Here is a 16358-nt window from a genome sequence, read left to right as displayed (position 1 = left end):
ACAATCAAATAATTAAGATTTAAAGAGAGTAGATAGTGTTAGCTTATTTATTTGAAAGAGACTGGGTTTTTTCCCCCTGAAATGTACTCTGACTTGACTCTTTGTTATCATTGAGAGTAGCTCAAAGGACAGTGTTCAAAAGAGCAGTTCCCGAGGATAGAACTAGAGGGCAGGTAAAAACTGCATTTGGAAAATGCTACATTTAAATAAAGTCACACTTCTTTTTTTCTTTTTTTGTAATGCAGAACAGCTTCATCTTTAATATACTAACCCATGTTGTCCCTCTTTAAGAAGAAGATGTCCTCTACAGTGTTTTCCGGGCTGAATTTTTAATTCTTTTTTTCATGAGGTTAAAGAGTCAGAGAAACACTACCTCGTGCTTGGCCAAGACTTCATCCCTGACAAGTCTATAGGGTGACCCTGGTCAAGTTTCTTCAGGAAAACGAGACACAGAAGGTTCCTACAAAAGTGGGCAGTTCAAGCTGAGGATTCAGAAAAATTATTTCTAGATTTTAAAATTTGTTAGCCCGGGGTGGGGGGGATTTTATTTAAAGTGTTCTAACTCTACTTGAAATGTTTAGCAACATCTCAGGCCAGTCTGCCAGATTAGCCAGAATCAGGGTCTGACCATTAAACCTGGTTTGTTTTGTTCCAGCTCGGTGATTAGATAAGAACCCTCTAAACTAAGGCCCTTGCTAGTCTGGCTTTTGTTGTTTTAAAGTGGGATGACTCACTTGTATGTGCAGACCCTTGAGAAAAACAAGGAGTGTTCTGCATACGTAAGGCGCCATGTTGAATTCCTACAAACTGAGAGCAGATTTTCCCATTGCCATTTCTCCTAGGACTCAAGACACATGTATAATACGTGAGGATTAGAATGAATTGGATGGATGTTAGTTAAAATGAACAGACACAAATACCCTAAGAGACAAAGCCAGCCCTGTCAGTCAAACGACAGTGTCATGTTTTTAACTTAGTTCTTTAATTTCAGATTGCTAATTCAGATTTCTAATTACTCTCGAAGAGTATTACCTGATGGAACTTTCTGTGATGATGGAAATGGTCTGCCATTGTGCTTCCAGTATGGTAGCCACGAAGTCACAGGCGGCTACTGAGCACTTAAAATGCAGCTACTGCAGCCAAGGAAGGGAATTTTAATTTTATTCATTTGTTGGTTTCATTTAATTTTATTAATTGAAACTTAAGTAGCCACATGTTGCTAGAGCTGGTATTGGACAGCCCAGCTCTGGAACAAGGTGTTTTAGATGTCGAATGAAGTTTTGCTTCCAGCAGAACATAAGGAAAATGAGTTGGCACTAGGTCCTTCCGAGTGGCTGGGCAATTGATACTGGTCATAAACAGCTTTCTAGAGTTGAAACTTTTGCCAGAAAACAAGAAAATTGTGTAAGTGGGTTGTACCACCATGGCCTTGCAGACCAATAGCTAAGCTCCCCCTGATTCCCACCTAGATGCAGCTGCGTTAGCAGCCCAGAGCAAGTCTTCAGAAGATATCATCAAGTTTTCCAAGTTCCCAGCAGCCCAGGCTCCAGACCCCAGCGAGATACCAAAGATTGAGACGGACCACTGGCCCGGTCCCCCCTCACTTGCCGCCGTAGGTATGCAACTGCGACAGCTAAGCCCCATGGACAAATTGGTAGGAGATTGCAAATGAAATGCTTCAAAATACACGAGAAAATATGTCCTATTGTAAAGACTTTGAAGAAAATATGACGAGAGGTGGAGAAAAGCACTGAGGTAGTGTTTGCGTGTGTGCACAACACTTCAAAGTTACAAAAACCCAATCACCAGAGCCTTGCACTAACCAAGCCACTGAAAGGCAGACAGAACTGGTCTAAAACAGATGATTGGCATGGACCTCAAGAGTTATTACTGCAAAATCAGTAACTCTTGAAACAGTGGAACCAAAGCCTCCTGCCAAGAACACTGTCCTGTCTAATTAGTCTGGTGGGCGGATTTACTGAGTGTCCACAGAGGCGTGACTTCTTTCAGTTAAACTTGTTTTAGACTATTTCTGGGTTATAATTTCAGTTCTCTTAACAACCAGTCTTAACACAGAAGCCCTCGCACCTTTCTTGCAAGATCACGTTCTCTGTCACTAAGAAGGGCTGACGCAGAGTTGTGGATGTTCTAAAATTCTACTCGTGTAGTTATGTGATCTTCCATCTATCATTTCCATGAAGTCTGTGCTAAAACGTCACATTTGAGCTGCTTCATTCATTGCGTTGAACCACAGATCTATGCTTTAGAACTGTGTCCGCGTTTTTACTGTTTTGTCAGTTGTGAAATCGTTTGGCCTAAAAAGTGCTATTAGCGCACTCAGAAGCTAATACTGAAAGTTGAGTGAGTCACCTTTACAAAGATACAACTGTCATCAGATTTCTGTTGACAACCTTTGAAAAAAGGCCTTCAATTTTCCAAAATTACCAAATTTTCTTCATCATGCTTTTTCTCAACAAGTTATTTTCTGGAACAACTTTTACAGACATGTAGTTGGATATTAAAGCAATCTATGTAGAAAATACTTGAAGGAAAAATTTACCTCTCTGGGTTGATGATTTGCAAGTACTCTGTATATCATGTTGACTTGAGACTATCTGACTCTTATAAACTTGTGTCTTCTAGTTTTTATTAGTAGAGATTGAAGAGTGAGCATTCACAGTGACATTTATGATTTTAAGAACTAAGAATCGGTCATCAGCTTTTCTCAGCCAGACTCTGTCCCACAGGCAGTTCCTGGGGACTTTGGGGTTCCTAGTTCAGTCTTGCTGCTTCGTGGGGACGTAAACAGCTAAATTTAGGGGAAAGGAAGAATTAATATTTTGTTCTTAAAATCATCATCACTAACTAGTTAAAAGCTTTTTGAGGAACCCAATGGAACCCAATTTGGAACAAAATAAAGAAAAATTCTGGCCCATTAATTAAAATAATAAAAACTGAGACCATTAGTTCAAGTTTATTTTGATTAGATTAGCAAGCTTTCCTGTTTCCTCCCACAGCCAGATTAATCCAAGCAATTTAGGAAAAACAGTAATTATCTTAATTTTACAACCATTCAGATGGATTCCTGCCTCTTACTCCCTCACTCCCCTTTTCCAAGAAGCTTAAAAATTGTAAATGATCTGCTAGATTGGACTAAAATAGCTCACTTTTTTAGCTGTCTTAACACGATTCATTGACCCATTAATATAAAACTTTTTTGTGACCATTTTTTTTTCAAAGGATTGAGGGAACGAAACATTTGAGACTCACCTCTTAAAAGAAAAATAAAAGCATGGTTCTTAACAAATTTACTAAGGGCAGAAGATGGGATGATCGTTATAAGGACAAGTGTAAATATTCAGAAAAGGAGAAAACTAGAAGATTACAAAACATGTCACGAGAGAGTGACTGTCTTACCTGTTTAATGGTCACGGACATGAATTTGGGTTCCTTCCTGTTTGAAAGCTGACCTCCGTGTCATCCAAAGAATAAGTCTGGATGCCCCTCCCCACTACTACAGAGGGCTGTGGCCAGTGGCCAGTGGGATGACTTAGACCCAATCATAATGGCACACAGTGTCCTCACTGAGCAGGTCAGTTGTTAGGAGGCCAAAATTCACGACTTACTGGATCCCACATCGAACTTGCCTGAAACCCAAAACCCACCAGCAGGGCTCCATTGGCAGTGGGCCCTTCTTGCGTCCATGGGTTCATGAACGTTAAAGACCCCTGCTGATGTTGCCCTCGGATAAGTTGAGCGCAGGTGGACTAGCCCCTTAAGGTCCCCTGGCCGTGGGACTGATGTGAGAAGTTGTCTCTGCTGTGGAATTAGGAGCCGACGCGAGACGCAGATCTGGCGGCAGAGAAGACGACGAGGAGGAGCTGCTGAGGCGCCGGCAGCTGCAGGAAGAGCAGCTAATGAAGGTTTGTCCTTCAACTCCTTTGCTGTGGTCTTCAGTTCAGTTCCCTAGATCGGGAATTTTTCGAATGGACACTGTGACTGAGCCACCAAGGGAAGGAGAGGCCATCCTAGCCCTCAAAGGGCTAGAAATCCAGTAGGCAAGAGGAGACAGGATTCTAGTGACCCGAAGGCAGGGTACTTAGTGGGTTCCAGAAACTTTCGAGCTTCTGCAAGGAGAGCCAGACCACGTGGGAGGTGGGGATGTGCAGGGCATGTGTCGGAAGGGCTAGGTGAAGCCAAGCTCTTCAGCCACGTGGTGTGACACCTGCGTTCCTCAGTGCCGGCTCTGCTGAAGGAATTCCCTTGGGGTTGAGTGTTTCTCCAGGGCTTGTCCCAGGTCTTGAAGGTCCTTGTATGTCTTTCTGGGCTAGGAGGGAGGGGATAAAATGGACTGCCACCAAGATGTCCTCGTTATACACCCCCACAGCATCCCGGAAGACCAAAAGAAAGATAGTCCATAACAGCCTGGGGTGGAGGGAGCCCCAAGACATTGTATACTGTCCCAGCAATCAGGGACTGATGAGTCTTTTCATGTCCCTTGACATTTTCCAAAGATACTTAATCATATGGGAAATGCATATGATACCAGTTATATGGAGGGAGAGGATACAGAATTGCATTTATAGCATGATCCCAGTTCTGTATGATACGTGCATAGAAAAATGCTGGTTGGATATAAATGAAATGTAAATGGTGATTATCTCTGAGAGGTGGATTATGGGATTATGGGTTACCCTTCTTTCCTTCTAGATTTCCTAAAATCTGTGCAGTAAGCTTGTGTTACTCTTGTTTTCTTGTTTTTAAACAATTCAATGAAATTTGTTTTTAAAGGATACTGTCCCCAGACTCCCCTTTGCACATCAAAAATCGCCACACAGCCACACCTGCCTCCTGAGGTCTCCTGCTGGCACATTGGGGAGGGCAAAGGGGGGAGAACAGTCTTCAGACATGGAGCTCATCCCGTGCTTGTCTGAGAGGGGTTCAAGGTCCAAAACCTGGCCTATGCCTTGAGGAACCACCAGGCTCTGGCACTGTGTGTGTTCAGGCCACTTCACGGTCAGGAATTCCTTGCAGGACCTTCTAGAACAGAAACTGCCATTCTGACGATAATTGTGGGCTTCACTCTCACTTTCCTTTTTTTTTGCGGTAGCTCAACTCGGGCCTAGGGCAGTTGATACTGAAAGAGGAGATGGAAAAGGAGAGCCGGGAGAGGTCGTCCCTGACCGCCAGTCGCTATGACTCTGCCCTCAATTCAGGTGAGCAGCGGGCCCACCGCCTTCTCCCAGCCAAGAGCCAGCCACCTGCCTGCAGGGAGCCCATCTGGACTGTTCCAGGAGAGGTGGAGCCATTCCTGGTGGAACCTGCAGAGTGTTCTACATGAACAGAAGTGTGGGAAATGCACTGCATGTCAGTTTAGCTTATGAGGTTGCCATAGTTCGGAGTGCCTGGGTGGCTTACTCAGTTAAGCGTCTGCCTTTGGCTCTGGTCATGATCCTGGGGTCCTGGGATCAAGCCCCCTGTAGGACTTTCTGCTCAGCAGGGAGTCTGCTTCTTCCTCTGCCCCTCCCCCTGACTTGTGCTCTCTCTCTCAAATAAATAAGAAGCTTTTTTTAAAAAGCATGCCATTGTTCTTCCTTAAATGTATATTTCCTTCATGTTGGAGATGGGGGAAACCCTTGGAGGATTTTTTTTTCTTTTTTCTTTTTTTTTTTAAGATTTTATTTACTTATTTGAGAGTGAGAGAGAAAGAGCACAAAGAGAGAGGGAAAAGCATGTTCCCCACTGAGCAGCAAGTACTACATGGGGCTGGATCCCAGCACCTTGAAATCAGGACCAGAGCTGATGGCAGATGCTTAAGTGACTGAGCCACCCAGGTGCCCCATCCTTGGAGGATTTTGTGAAGGTGGTCAATTCAGGATATTCATCTTAGAGGGAATCAGCAGAAGGAAATTCTTACAGAGAACAGAATGCTTTGGGGCATTTGGAGATATGGGTATATCTCTATATCTGTAATATATGGAACACACATAGTCACACATATATATAAAATTAAAAGTAAACATTAAAAAAATGCTCAGTCATTGAGAGACCTAGATTTGGCAAGGAAGGAAGGTACATGATCAGGATTTTCTGTCTTGATGGTGTTTACACTCGCTGCTGGGAAAAGAAGACATCCACACATGCCGAAGAAACCGGTGGTCGTATCTTACCCTGGAAAGGGTCTCAGGCTTTCTAAATCCATGCCCCTTCAATTCCTATTGCCTTATTTCTGTTAGAGAAGAACTATGATTTTTGGCTCAGGGAACTCAGTTTTGCAGAAGAGACTTCAAAACAATTGATTAAATTGATTCATCCTTTTAATCTAGAGCATAATATGGCATTGTGAATCAAGAACGTTATAGTTCATTTCATTTTGACTCTTCTCTTAGAAAGGGGGGGAGGAGGGAATACAGTACCTTTTGATCGTGAACATTTTCAAAATACTGTTTTTTTGCATTCAGATTTCTATAAAAGAGCTGAAGACCAACAATGTTGTTTTTGACACTTTGGAAGATTATACATTGGGCTGAAACATTCCATCAGTATATTTTGTCCTGCTTATATTTGTCAGAAGCCAAGTCTCTCTTCACCCACAAGATTTCTTCTCCCATGTTCTGAACTAGTGCATAATTTTCCCTCTTGAAGGTTCTTTTTTTTTAAAGATTTTATTTATTTATTTGAGAGGGTTCGTTCATAAGAGAGACAGAATGAGCAGAAAGGGACAAAGGGAGAGGGAAAGGCAGGCTCCCTGCTGAGGAGGAAGCCCCTATCTGGGGCTCAATCTCAGGATTCTGGGATCATGACCTGAGCCAAAGGTAGACGTTTAACCAACTGAGCCACCCCTTGAACCTTGAAGCTTCTTTAAAAATGTGTTTAGTGTTTCCTACATGCAAGCACTTTTGTTAGACATTGTTCCATTTATTTTCACAACATGTCAATGAAGTAGGTGATATTATTCTTCCCATTTTGTAGATCAGGTGACAGGTAAAGGATGTTTAAGGAACTTACCCAGTGTCCCATTAATAACTAGCAAAACTAGGACTCTGTAGTCTAAGCATTGTAACCCCAGAGCCCACATTCTGAACTGGAATGCCCTACTACCTCTCCTTGATGCCTCACTGGCATCGATCTCGATTTGGTGGTTTACTAATCTTCAGAGTTCCTTCTGATCCTGTAGTATGGTTCTGTAAGAATACATAGCACAGTATCTACATGAGTCAAGAAACAAAGACTTCCAAAGATGAAATACCACGCTGAGGTGTTAAGTTGCAGAGCCAGAATCCAAGCTCAGGTCTGCTCCCTGCAAAGCTCCACAGTTGATGTAATGTCATGCTATTGATTAAGGGATATCCTATCCCATGCCTCTCGGGAACTCAGCTGTAGTGAGCCAGGAGAGCATGACAACATACATGGTGGCTTTCAGGTCAGTTACCATCACCATACCAACTGGGGCATGAGCTTATGCATCCAGATGGCCCTGGGTTCCAGTCATTGCTTAGCTGTTTATAAGGTGAGCGAGCCACCTTGGACAAGGTCAAGGTTAGCCCCTATTCTCCTATAATGGAAGTAATATGGTAGTGCTATTAGGGTTGTATTGAGGATTTGAAGGTAAAGCAGTACCAAGCACCTCTTCCTTCTCCATCCCCCCTCCCTGCATCATCCAAATGTGGCCTTCCATGAGCATTAGAGCCCAGTATTATTTGAGTTATTTTTTGTTCTCTTTTTCTGTGTATCTTTTACTCAGTAAGGTAGAAGATGCATTTCCATCTTCATAAGAGAATTGGGCTTCTGGGGACCCCTGGTTGGCTCAGTTGGTAGAACATGCAGCTCTTGATCTTGGGGTCATGAGTTTGAGCCCCACATTGGTAGTAGAGTTTACTTAAAAAAAAAAAACAAAAAACAATAAATTATTTTAAGAATTGGACTTCTGATTTCCTTTTTTACCTTTTCTCATTCAGCTTCACATGTTCTATCATCTAAAACCTCATCTCTCCCAGGCTATGGAAAAAATGGGCTTCACCGGGTAAGATTTCTCAATTAATTGTTCTTGAGTTGGTTCCCTCTTCAGTCCTGGTTGAAGTGCTAATAGACTGTCTGTGTCTGATAATATGATCTCAGTATTACAATATAATAAATATTGTAATTCCCCTGATCTCCTGGCAAGTCCCTTAAAGTTACAGGCAAAATAACCTATTTCTATTGAGAAAAAGAGAAATTAACTTTAGATGAGAGAATAGCCTGTATAAGCTGGTGGGAAGACTACATTAATTAATTGTGTGGCAAATATTTCCACAGTCAAGCTACAAGTAATGACTTGAGCCCTTATCTCTGTTATAAAAGGATATGGGAAAGTTTGTTGCTATTGCCCTCCCCAAAGAGCATAGGACAAATGCAGTTGTGTAGCTAGCTGCGTGGAGAAATGTATTTTCGTTTATTGGTAAAAGATAACTTGCTTACCCAGCACCTGCTGGCATTGGATTCCCTGCAAAAGACAAAGAGATTTTGTAATAGTAGAAGACAAATAACAAATGTCCAGGAATTCAGCTTGGGAAGAATTCTGAGGATCTTGTAAATCCTTTCTTCCTTTTCACCTGACTCCAAAACCATGGCTCTGGAGCAGATTGTCTAATGGTGTGTTGTTGTTGTTGTTGTTTTTATCATTTCAGCCTGTTTCCACAGACTTTGCTCAGTACAACAGCTATGGGGACGTCAGTGGGGGAGTGCGAGGTAAGACTCATGTGCATGGGCTGCTGAATGACTGGCCAAGTCATTGAGACGAGGTTGCACAGTCAAGTGTACATTGGCTTGGTTCGTGCTGTCATCTGAAAGCCAGATAACAGCTAGCCTCTGGGAGCTAGTGGAGCATGTATTAAAATTGCAAAGCAGGAGATAGTTCAAGATTATAGAGGAGTAAGGGACCTTAATTTCATCAGGTCCCAGGAATTCAGCTAGACAGTTGTCAAATCATTCTGAACACCTGAGAACTCAACCTGATATCTAAAAAAATAATATCTGCAACTCTACAAATAGAAAAGTGACCACTTTCTGCAAGAATGACAAGATGGAAAAACTTGCATCAGAGAACAAGAGGCAGTACTGACTGCCAGGAACCTAATCAGTATGGATATAAGTAAGCCATCCAAACTAGAGTTCAGAATAGTGATTATAAAGATATTGGGTGGGCTTGAAAAAGGCATGGAAGACACTAGAGAATCCCTTTCTGGAGAAATAAAAGAACTAAAATCTAATCAAGTCAAAACCAAAGAGGCTATCAATGAGCTGCAATAAAAAATGGAGGCTCTGTTAGGATAAATGAGGCAGAGGAGGGAATTAGTGATCTAGAAGACAAAATGATGGAGAATAAAGAAGCTAAGAAAAAGGTAACTGCTGGATCATGAGGGAAGAATTGAAGAGATAAGTGATACCATAAAGTGAAACAATATAAAAGTTAATTGGGATCTCAGAAGAAGAGGAAAGAGACAGTGGAAGAGGAAAAAGAGAGCTTTCTTATATTGGAGCAAATTATAACCGAGAACTTCCCTAATCTGAAGGAAGCAGGTATTCAATTCAAGTCCAGGGAGCACAGAGAACCCCCTCAAAATCAATAGAAATAGGTCAACACCTTGACATATAACAGTGAAACTCGCAAATCTCAGAGACAGAAAATCCTAGAAGCAGTGAGGGACAGTAGGTCCCTAACCTACAAGGGTAGAGGCATTAGACTGGCAGATGACCTATTTGCAGAGACCTGGCAGGCCAGAAAGGACTGGCATGATATATTCAGGGTGCTAAATGAGAAAAATATGCAGCCAAGAATACTTCATCTGGTAAGGCTATCGTTCAAAATAATAGAGAGATAAAGCTTCCAGAACACATAGAAACTAAAAGAATTTGTGATCACTAAACTAGCCCTGTGAGAAATATTAAAGGGGATCCTTTAAGTGAAGAGAAAGACCCAAAGTAGCATAGACCAGGAAAGAATTATAGAATATACAGAACCAGTTAGTGACTTTATAGGTAGTACAATGGCACTAAATTCGTAACTTTCAATAGTTACTCTGAATATAAAGGGCTAAAATGCCCCAATCAAAAGACACAGGATATCAGACTGGAAAAAAAGCAAGACCTGTCAATATGCTGTCTGCCGAAGACTCACTTTAAACCCAGACACCTCCAGATCGAAAGTAAGGGGGTGGAAAACCATTTATTGTCCTAATGGACATCAAAAGAAAACTGAGGTAGGAATCGTTATATCAAACAAATACAAGATTTTAAACCAAAGACTATAATAAAAGATGAGGAACGACTCTATATCATAATTAAAGGGTCTGTCCAATAAGAAGATTTAACAATTACAAATAAGTATGCCCCTAACATGGCAGCAGCCAGGTACATAAACCAACTAATAACACAAGTAAAGAAACACATAGATAGTAATACAATAATAGTAGGGGACTTTAACACCCCCCTCACTGCAACGGATAGATCGTCTAAGCAGAAGATCAACAAGGAAACATGAATGGCACACTTTGAATGACACACTGGACCAGATGGACCTCACAGATACATTCAGAGCATTCTATCCTAAAGCAACAGAATACACATTGTTTTCAAGTGCTCATGAAACATTCTCCAGAAGAGATCACATACTGGGTCATAAGTCAAGTCTTAACTGGTATCAAAAGATTGGGACCATTCCTTGCATATTTTCAGACCACAATGATTTGAAACTTGAACTCAGTCACAAGATGAAATTTGGAAAGAACTCAAATACATGGAAGTTAAAGAGCATCCTACTAAAGAATGAATGGATCAACTAGGAAGTTAAAGAAGAATTTTTAAAAATTGATGGAATCAAATGTAATGAAAACACAACCTTTGGGATGCAGCAAAGCCAGTCCTAAGAGGGAAGTATATAGCCATACAAGCCTTTCTTACAACCCAACTTTACACCTAAAGGAGCTGGAGAAAGAAGAGTAAATAAAGCCTAAGTCCTGCAGGAGAAGAGAATTAACAAAGATTATAGCAGAAATCAATAAAATAAAAACCCCAAAAAAAGAGATCAATGAAACTAGAAGGTGGTTCTTTGAAAGAATAAGATTGATAAACCCCTGGCCAGACTTCTCGAAAAGAGAAAGGACCCCCCAAAATAAAATCATGAATGGAAGAGAAGAGATCACAACCAACACTGAAGAAATATAAACAATTATAAGAACATATTAGCAACTAGATGCCAACAAGTTTGACAGTTTGGAAGAAATGAATGCATTCTTGGAGATGTGTGAACTACCAAAACTGAAGCAAGAAGAAATAGAAAACCTGAACAGACCTATAACCAGCAAGGAAATTGAAGCAGTAATTAAAAACCTAATAAACCAGAATCCAGGACCAGATGGCTTCCCAGAGGAAGTCTACCAAACATTTAAAGAAGAATTAAATACCTATTCTTCTGAAGCTGTTTAAAAAAAAATAGAAAGAGAAGGAAAGCTGCTAAACTCTGTGAGGCCAGCATTAACCTTGATCCCCAAACTAGACAAAAACCCTGCCAAAAAGAATTAGACCAATAACCCTAATGAACACGGATGCAAATATTCTCACCAAAATACTTGCCATTTGGATCCAACAGTACTTTAAAAGGGTTATTCACCATGACCAAGTGGGATTTATTCCTGAGCTGCAACAGTGGTTCAACATCCACAAATCAATCAGTGTGATACACTACATTATGTTCAACATAGTGCTAGAAGGCCTCACCTCAGCAATCAGACAATAACAACAGAAATAAATAAATAAATAAATAAATAAATAAATAAATAAATGGCATCTGAATCAGCAGAGAAGCCAAATTCTCACTCTTTGCAGATGACATGATACTGTATGTGGAAACCCCAAAGACTCCACCCCTAAATTGCTAGAACTCATACAGGAATTCACCAAAGTCTCAGGATATAAATCAGTGCACAAAAATCAGTTTCATTTCTGTACACTAACAAGGAGATAAAAGAAAGCGAAATTAAGGGAGTTGATCCCATTTACAGTTGCACCAAAAACCATGAGATTAGACCTAGAAATAAAAGAGTCAGAGAACTATAAAACTCATGAAAGATATTGAGGAACACACAAAGAAATAGAAAAACATTCCAAATTCTTGGATTAGAAGAACAAATCTTGTTAAGATATCTGTGCTACCTAGAGCAATCTGTACATTCAGTGCAGTCCCTATCACAATATCCTCAACCTTTTTCACAGAGCTGAAACAATCCTAACATTTCTATGGAACCAGAAGAAACCCTGAATAGCCAAAGGAATGTTAAGAAAAGCTGAGCTGGTGGCATTGCAATTCCAGACCTCGGGCTCTATTACAAACTGTAATCACTCAACCACACAGTATGGTATGGGCCCAAAAACAGACACACAGATCAATGGAACAGAACAGACAACCCAGAAATGGATCCTTAACTCTAAGAACTATGTCAACTAAACTTCGACAAAGCGGGAAAGAATATCCAATGGAAAAAGACAGTCTCTTCAACAAATAGGGTTGGGAAAATTGGACAGCCACATGCAGAAGAATGAAACTGGACCATTTTCTTTACACCACACACAAGAATAGAATTAAAATGGATGAAAGACCTAAATGTGAGACTGGAATCCATCAAAATCCTAGAGGAGAACACAGCAACCTCTGTGACCTCAGCCATAGCAGCTTCCTGCTAGATACATCTTATGAGGCAAGGGAAACAAATGCAAAAATGAACTACTGGGATTTGATCAAGATCAGAAGCTTTTGCACAGCAGAGGAAACAGTCGACAAAACCAAAAGATAACCGACAGAATGGGAGAAGATATTTGCAAATGTTTTATCAGATACAGGGCTAGTATGCAAATCTATAAAGAACTGAACAAACTCAACACCCAGAGAACAAATAATCCAATCAAGAAGTGGGGAGAGGACATAGACATTTCTCCAAAGAAGACACAAATGGTCAACAGACACACAAAATGTTCAACATCACTTGTCATCGGGGACATACAAATCAAAACCACAATGAGATACCACCTCACCCCAGTCAGAATGGCTAAAATTAACAAGTCAGGAAATGACAGATGTTGGCAAGGATGTGGAGAAAGGGGAGCCCTCCTACACTGTTGGTGGGAATGCAAGCTGGTGCAGCTACCCTGGGAAACAGCATGGAGGTTCCTCAAAAAGTTGAAAATAGAACTGCCCTATGACCCAGCAATTGCACTACTGGGTATTTACCCCAAAGATACGAATGTAGTGATCCGAAAGGGCATCTGCACCCCAATGTTTATAGCAGCAATGTCTACAATAGCCAGACTATGGAAAGAGCCCAGATGTCCATCAACAGATGAATGGCTAAAGATGTGTAATATATACAATGAAGTAGTACTCAGCCTTCAAAAAAATGAAATCTTGCCATTTGCAACAATATGGATGGAACTAGAGGGTATTATGCTAAGCAAGATAAGTCAGAGATAGTTATCATGTGATCTCACTGATACGTGGAATTTAAGAAACAAAGTAGGATCACCGGGAAGGGAGGAAAAAACTAAAGATGAAATCCGAGAGAAACCATAAGAGACCCTTAATCATAGGAAACAAACAGGGTCGCTGGAGGGGAGGACAGTGGGACAGTGGGCTGACTAGGTGGTGGAAATTAAGGAGGGCACATGATGTAACGAGCACTGGGTGTTATGTAGGACTGATGAATCACTGACCTCTGCTTCTGAAACTAACAATATGTTATAGTTTAATTGACTTTTAATTAATTAATTAACTGCAAAAAATCTCAACGCATCTCTATGGAAATGAGACCGTGAGAAGCAGGGTGTGTAAGAATGAATTCATTACTCCTGCCACGTGCTGAGTATTCAGTGAGATAGACACGTGGTGTTGCTATGCTCTCTAAGAAAGCTGTGGTCTGCCTGTCAGAAATGCACGTGATGGAGAGACGGGGACAGGTTGGGGTCGGGGGAGAGAAGAGTCCCATGGTGCATGCCAGAATCGGAGAAGGTAGAAATACCTTCAGGGTGTCGGGGAAAGCTGCCATGAGGACCACTGCAACTGGAGGAGGCATTTCCTGGGTTTTGAGGGGGCAGGGACGTGGTATGTACAGAGACCCCCACAGAGAGAGGAATGTGGTGCATTGGAAACTGTCAGGGGAATTGCAGTAGGATGTATGGTATTTTGATATTTCCGTGTTCTTCTATGATCTTACCCTTCTGATATTTTCTTTTTCTTTCCTTTCTAGACTACCAGGTATGGGACACTGCCTCTTCTCGAGTTGGCCACACCAGCGAAACAACCGCTGCCCAATGCAGACACGGGTGGCTTCTCCCCGGCAGGGTTTCTGTTGAGAAGATCCTTATTGGGGTTGATCTGTCTGGTTCATTAGTACATAGATGTGAGGAGTGATGAGGATCAGGCATCCTGGTGTGGGTGTCGGGCTGGCTCTGTAGGCCTTGGGGTGTGGCATGAACCAGGCAGGTGTCAGGGGATCTTGCTCTGGCCTCGGAGAGTCGTCTCTGGGGTGGAAGTGGACCAGCATCAGGGGTCTGCTCAAGTACAGATTTGCCTTTTAGTCATAACCACTCAGTACTCTCGGTCCTCCCCTCCTTCCTGTGGTCCAGCTGTCTTGGTCAAAAGGAAAGAGCTGTTCTGGTACCATTCCTTTTTTGCTGGACCCTAAACCTTACAAGATTATGGTGGAGAATGAGAAGAGGGGAAAAAATGCAAGGAAAACGAAGAGTAAAATAAGAACACAATCACGGATATGGCACTTGGAAGTGGAAGTGGAAGAACAGTATTCCCAGTCATCCTGCTTTTATGCAGTAGGGATCTCATTTTGAAAAATGTATGATGATGAAGATGACACATCTACAGGATTTGGGACCCAAACGGGGAATGTGGGGAGGTCACTGAGTTCCCACCACAGCTCTGTGTGGTGTCATGTGTTCCTCCTTTCAACCAGCTTTTCTGTTGCAGACGCTCCCAGACGGCCACATGTCTGGGACGAGAATGGATCGCGGGGTGTCCATGCCCAACATGTTGGAACCAAAGGCAAGTACAGCCAATCTCTCTGTTCTCACATGGGGTCAGCAAACCAGGCATCATCCTGAAAAGATTTGGCTTGCTTTCTACCATTCTCAGTGTTGAGGCCCACTTGGTTCCAAGCTGATAGGTCAAACAAGGCATGTCAGAAAGTACCTGGACACTCACTGGTTTTGTCACACTGAGTCAACAGGTTTAAGTCTTCACAGGGCATGGTACTGTGTGTTCACAGTAAAGCACTAGCCTGCCTCTCATGAGCTTAGTACTCGCTTGGCCCCTGCTGCCAGCACCGCGAGGCATGCCCACTGCTGAGTGGGGCCGACCATGCCAGATAGGGTGACCAAGACATTGCATTTGCCTAGGATGTTGCCACTGTTAGCACTGGAAGTCTAGCATTCTGGAACTTCCTCAGTCCCAGGCAAACTGGGATTGTTGGTTACCCAAGCTCTAGACCATTCTGAAACTCCAGAGGTGTCTAAGACTGGGCTCCCCAGTGACCACAACTGGGGCTTATTTCAATGTCCTCTGCCAGAACACTGCTTCTGGGCCAGCTTGGTTCTATGAAATCGTGAGGCAGTCATGGAACAAGATTGTTGAACCCTGCAGCGGTACCCTGACCCTATTAACCATTTCCTATCATTTCACTTCTAATTTTTACCTTTACCCCCAAGACATAGCTCAACAAAGCTCTCCAAAGACACAGGGCTCCATGAGACATGGTGAGCTGAGAAAAGGGTAAAAGAACTGGCCCCAGTCCACGGGATATGGGAGGAACCCATAACTCAGACACCTTAATTATAGTGTCCTAGAAGCTATACCCTGGGAGTACTAGGTTTTAGCGAGATTCTGCTTGTTAATCAAATGGACAGCAGTGTTCTGAAAGAGGTGTTCTCTTTGCTTCTCAGATCTTTCCATATGAAATGCTGATGGTGACCAACAGAGGGCGCAACAAAATCCTAAGAGACGTGGACAGAACCAGGCTGGAGGTAAAAGCTAACTAACCAGTCCCAACCGCAGGGACCGTATTTCCCCCCAACTTCCCCCTAAGAAATATTCCCATGAAGTGGGGGGTGGAGAATCCACCTCATATGACCGATAGAACTAAGGTAACTTGGGGTTAGATCAGCCTAAATATGTGGTAAAGCCCAGAAGATGAGCCAGGAGACACAGTATGATTTTAGTCACCTTCTGAGGAAGCCCGATGTTGCCGTAATTATGCCTGGTGTTGTAGCATGGGATCCCATCCCTCTTCAGACATCCCAGCGCCTGGGTTGAACTTAGTCGA

The 16358-nt window shown here is 42.3% G+C and overlaps 1 protein-coding gene across 9 annotated transcripts in view; it reads left to right on the top strand.

The window, feature by feature from the left end:
- ABLIM1 (actin binding LIM protein 1) overlaps positions 1 to 16358 on the top strand; it is a 221866-nt gene that overhangs the window by 200125 nt on the left and 5383 nt on the right. For 3 of the 9 annotated variants that reach the window (XM_044240584.1, XM_044240586.1, XM_044240590.1), the window contains 8 exons: positions 1476 to 1616; positions 3832 to 3923; positions 5111 to 5216; positions 7959 to 8023; positions 8667 to 8727; positions 14274 to 14281; positions 15008 to 15082; positions 15979 to 16059. In XM_044240584.1, the coding sequence (XP_044096519.1) occupies positions 1476 to 1616; positions 3832 to 3923; positions 5111 to 5216; positions 7959 to 8023; positions 8667 to 8727; positions 14274 to 14281; positions 15008 to 15082; positions 15979 to 16059 (629 nt within the window). Of the gene's footprint in view, positions 1 to 1469; positions 1617 to 3831; positions 3924 to 5110; positions 5217 to 7958; positions 8024 to 8666; positions 8728 to 14273; positions 14282 to 15007; positions 15083 to 15978; positions 16060 to 16358 lie in introns of all 9 variants that reach the window. The other 6 variants (XM_044240583.1, XM_044240585.1, XM_044240589.1 and 3 more) reach the window with 2 other exon arrangements.

This window comes from Neovison vison, chromosome 2 (assembly GCF_020171115.1).
Source record: "Neovison vison isolate M4711 chromosome 2, ASM_NN_V1, whole genome shotgun sequence".
Lineage (NCBI taxonomy): Eukaryota > Metazoa > Chordata > Mammalia > Carnivora > Mustelidae > Neogale > Neogale vison.
This window is presented reverse-complemented; position numbering and strand designations above follow the sequence as displayed.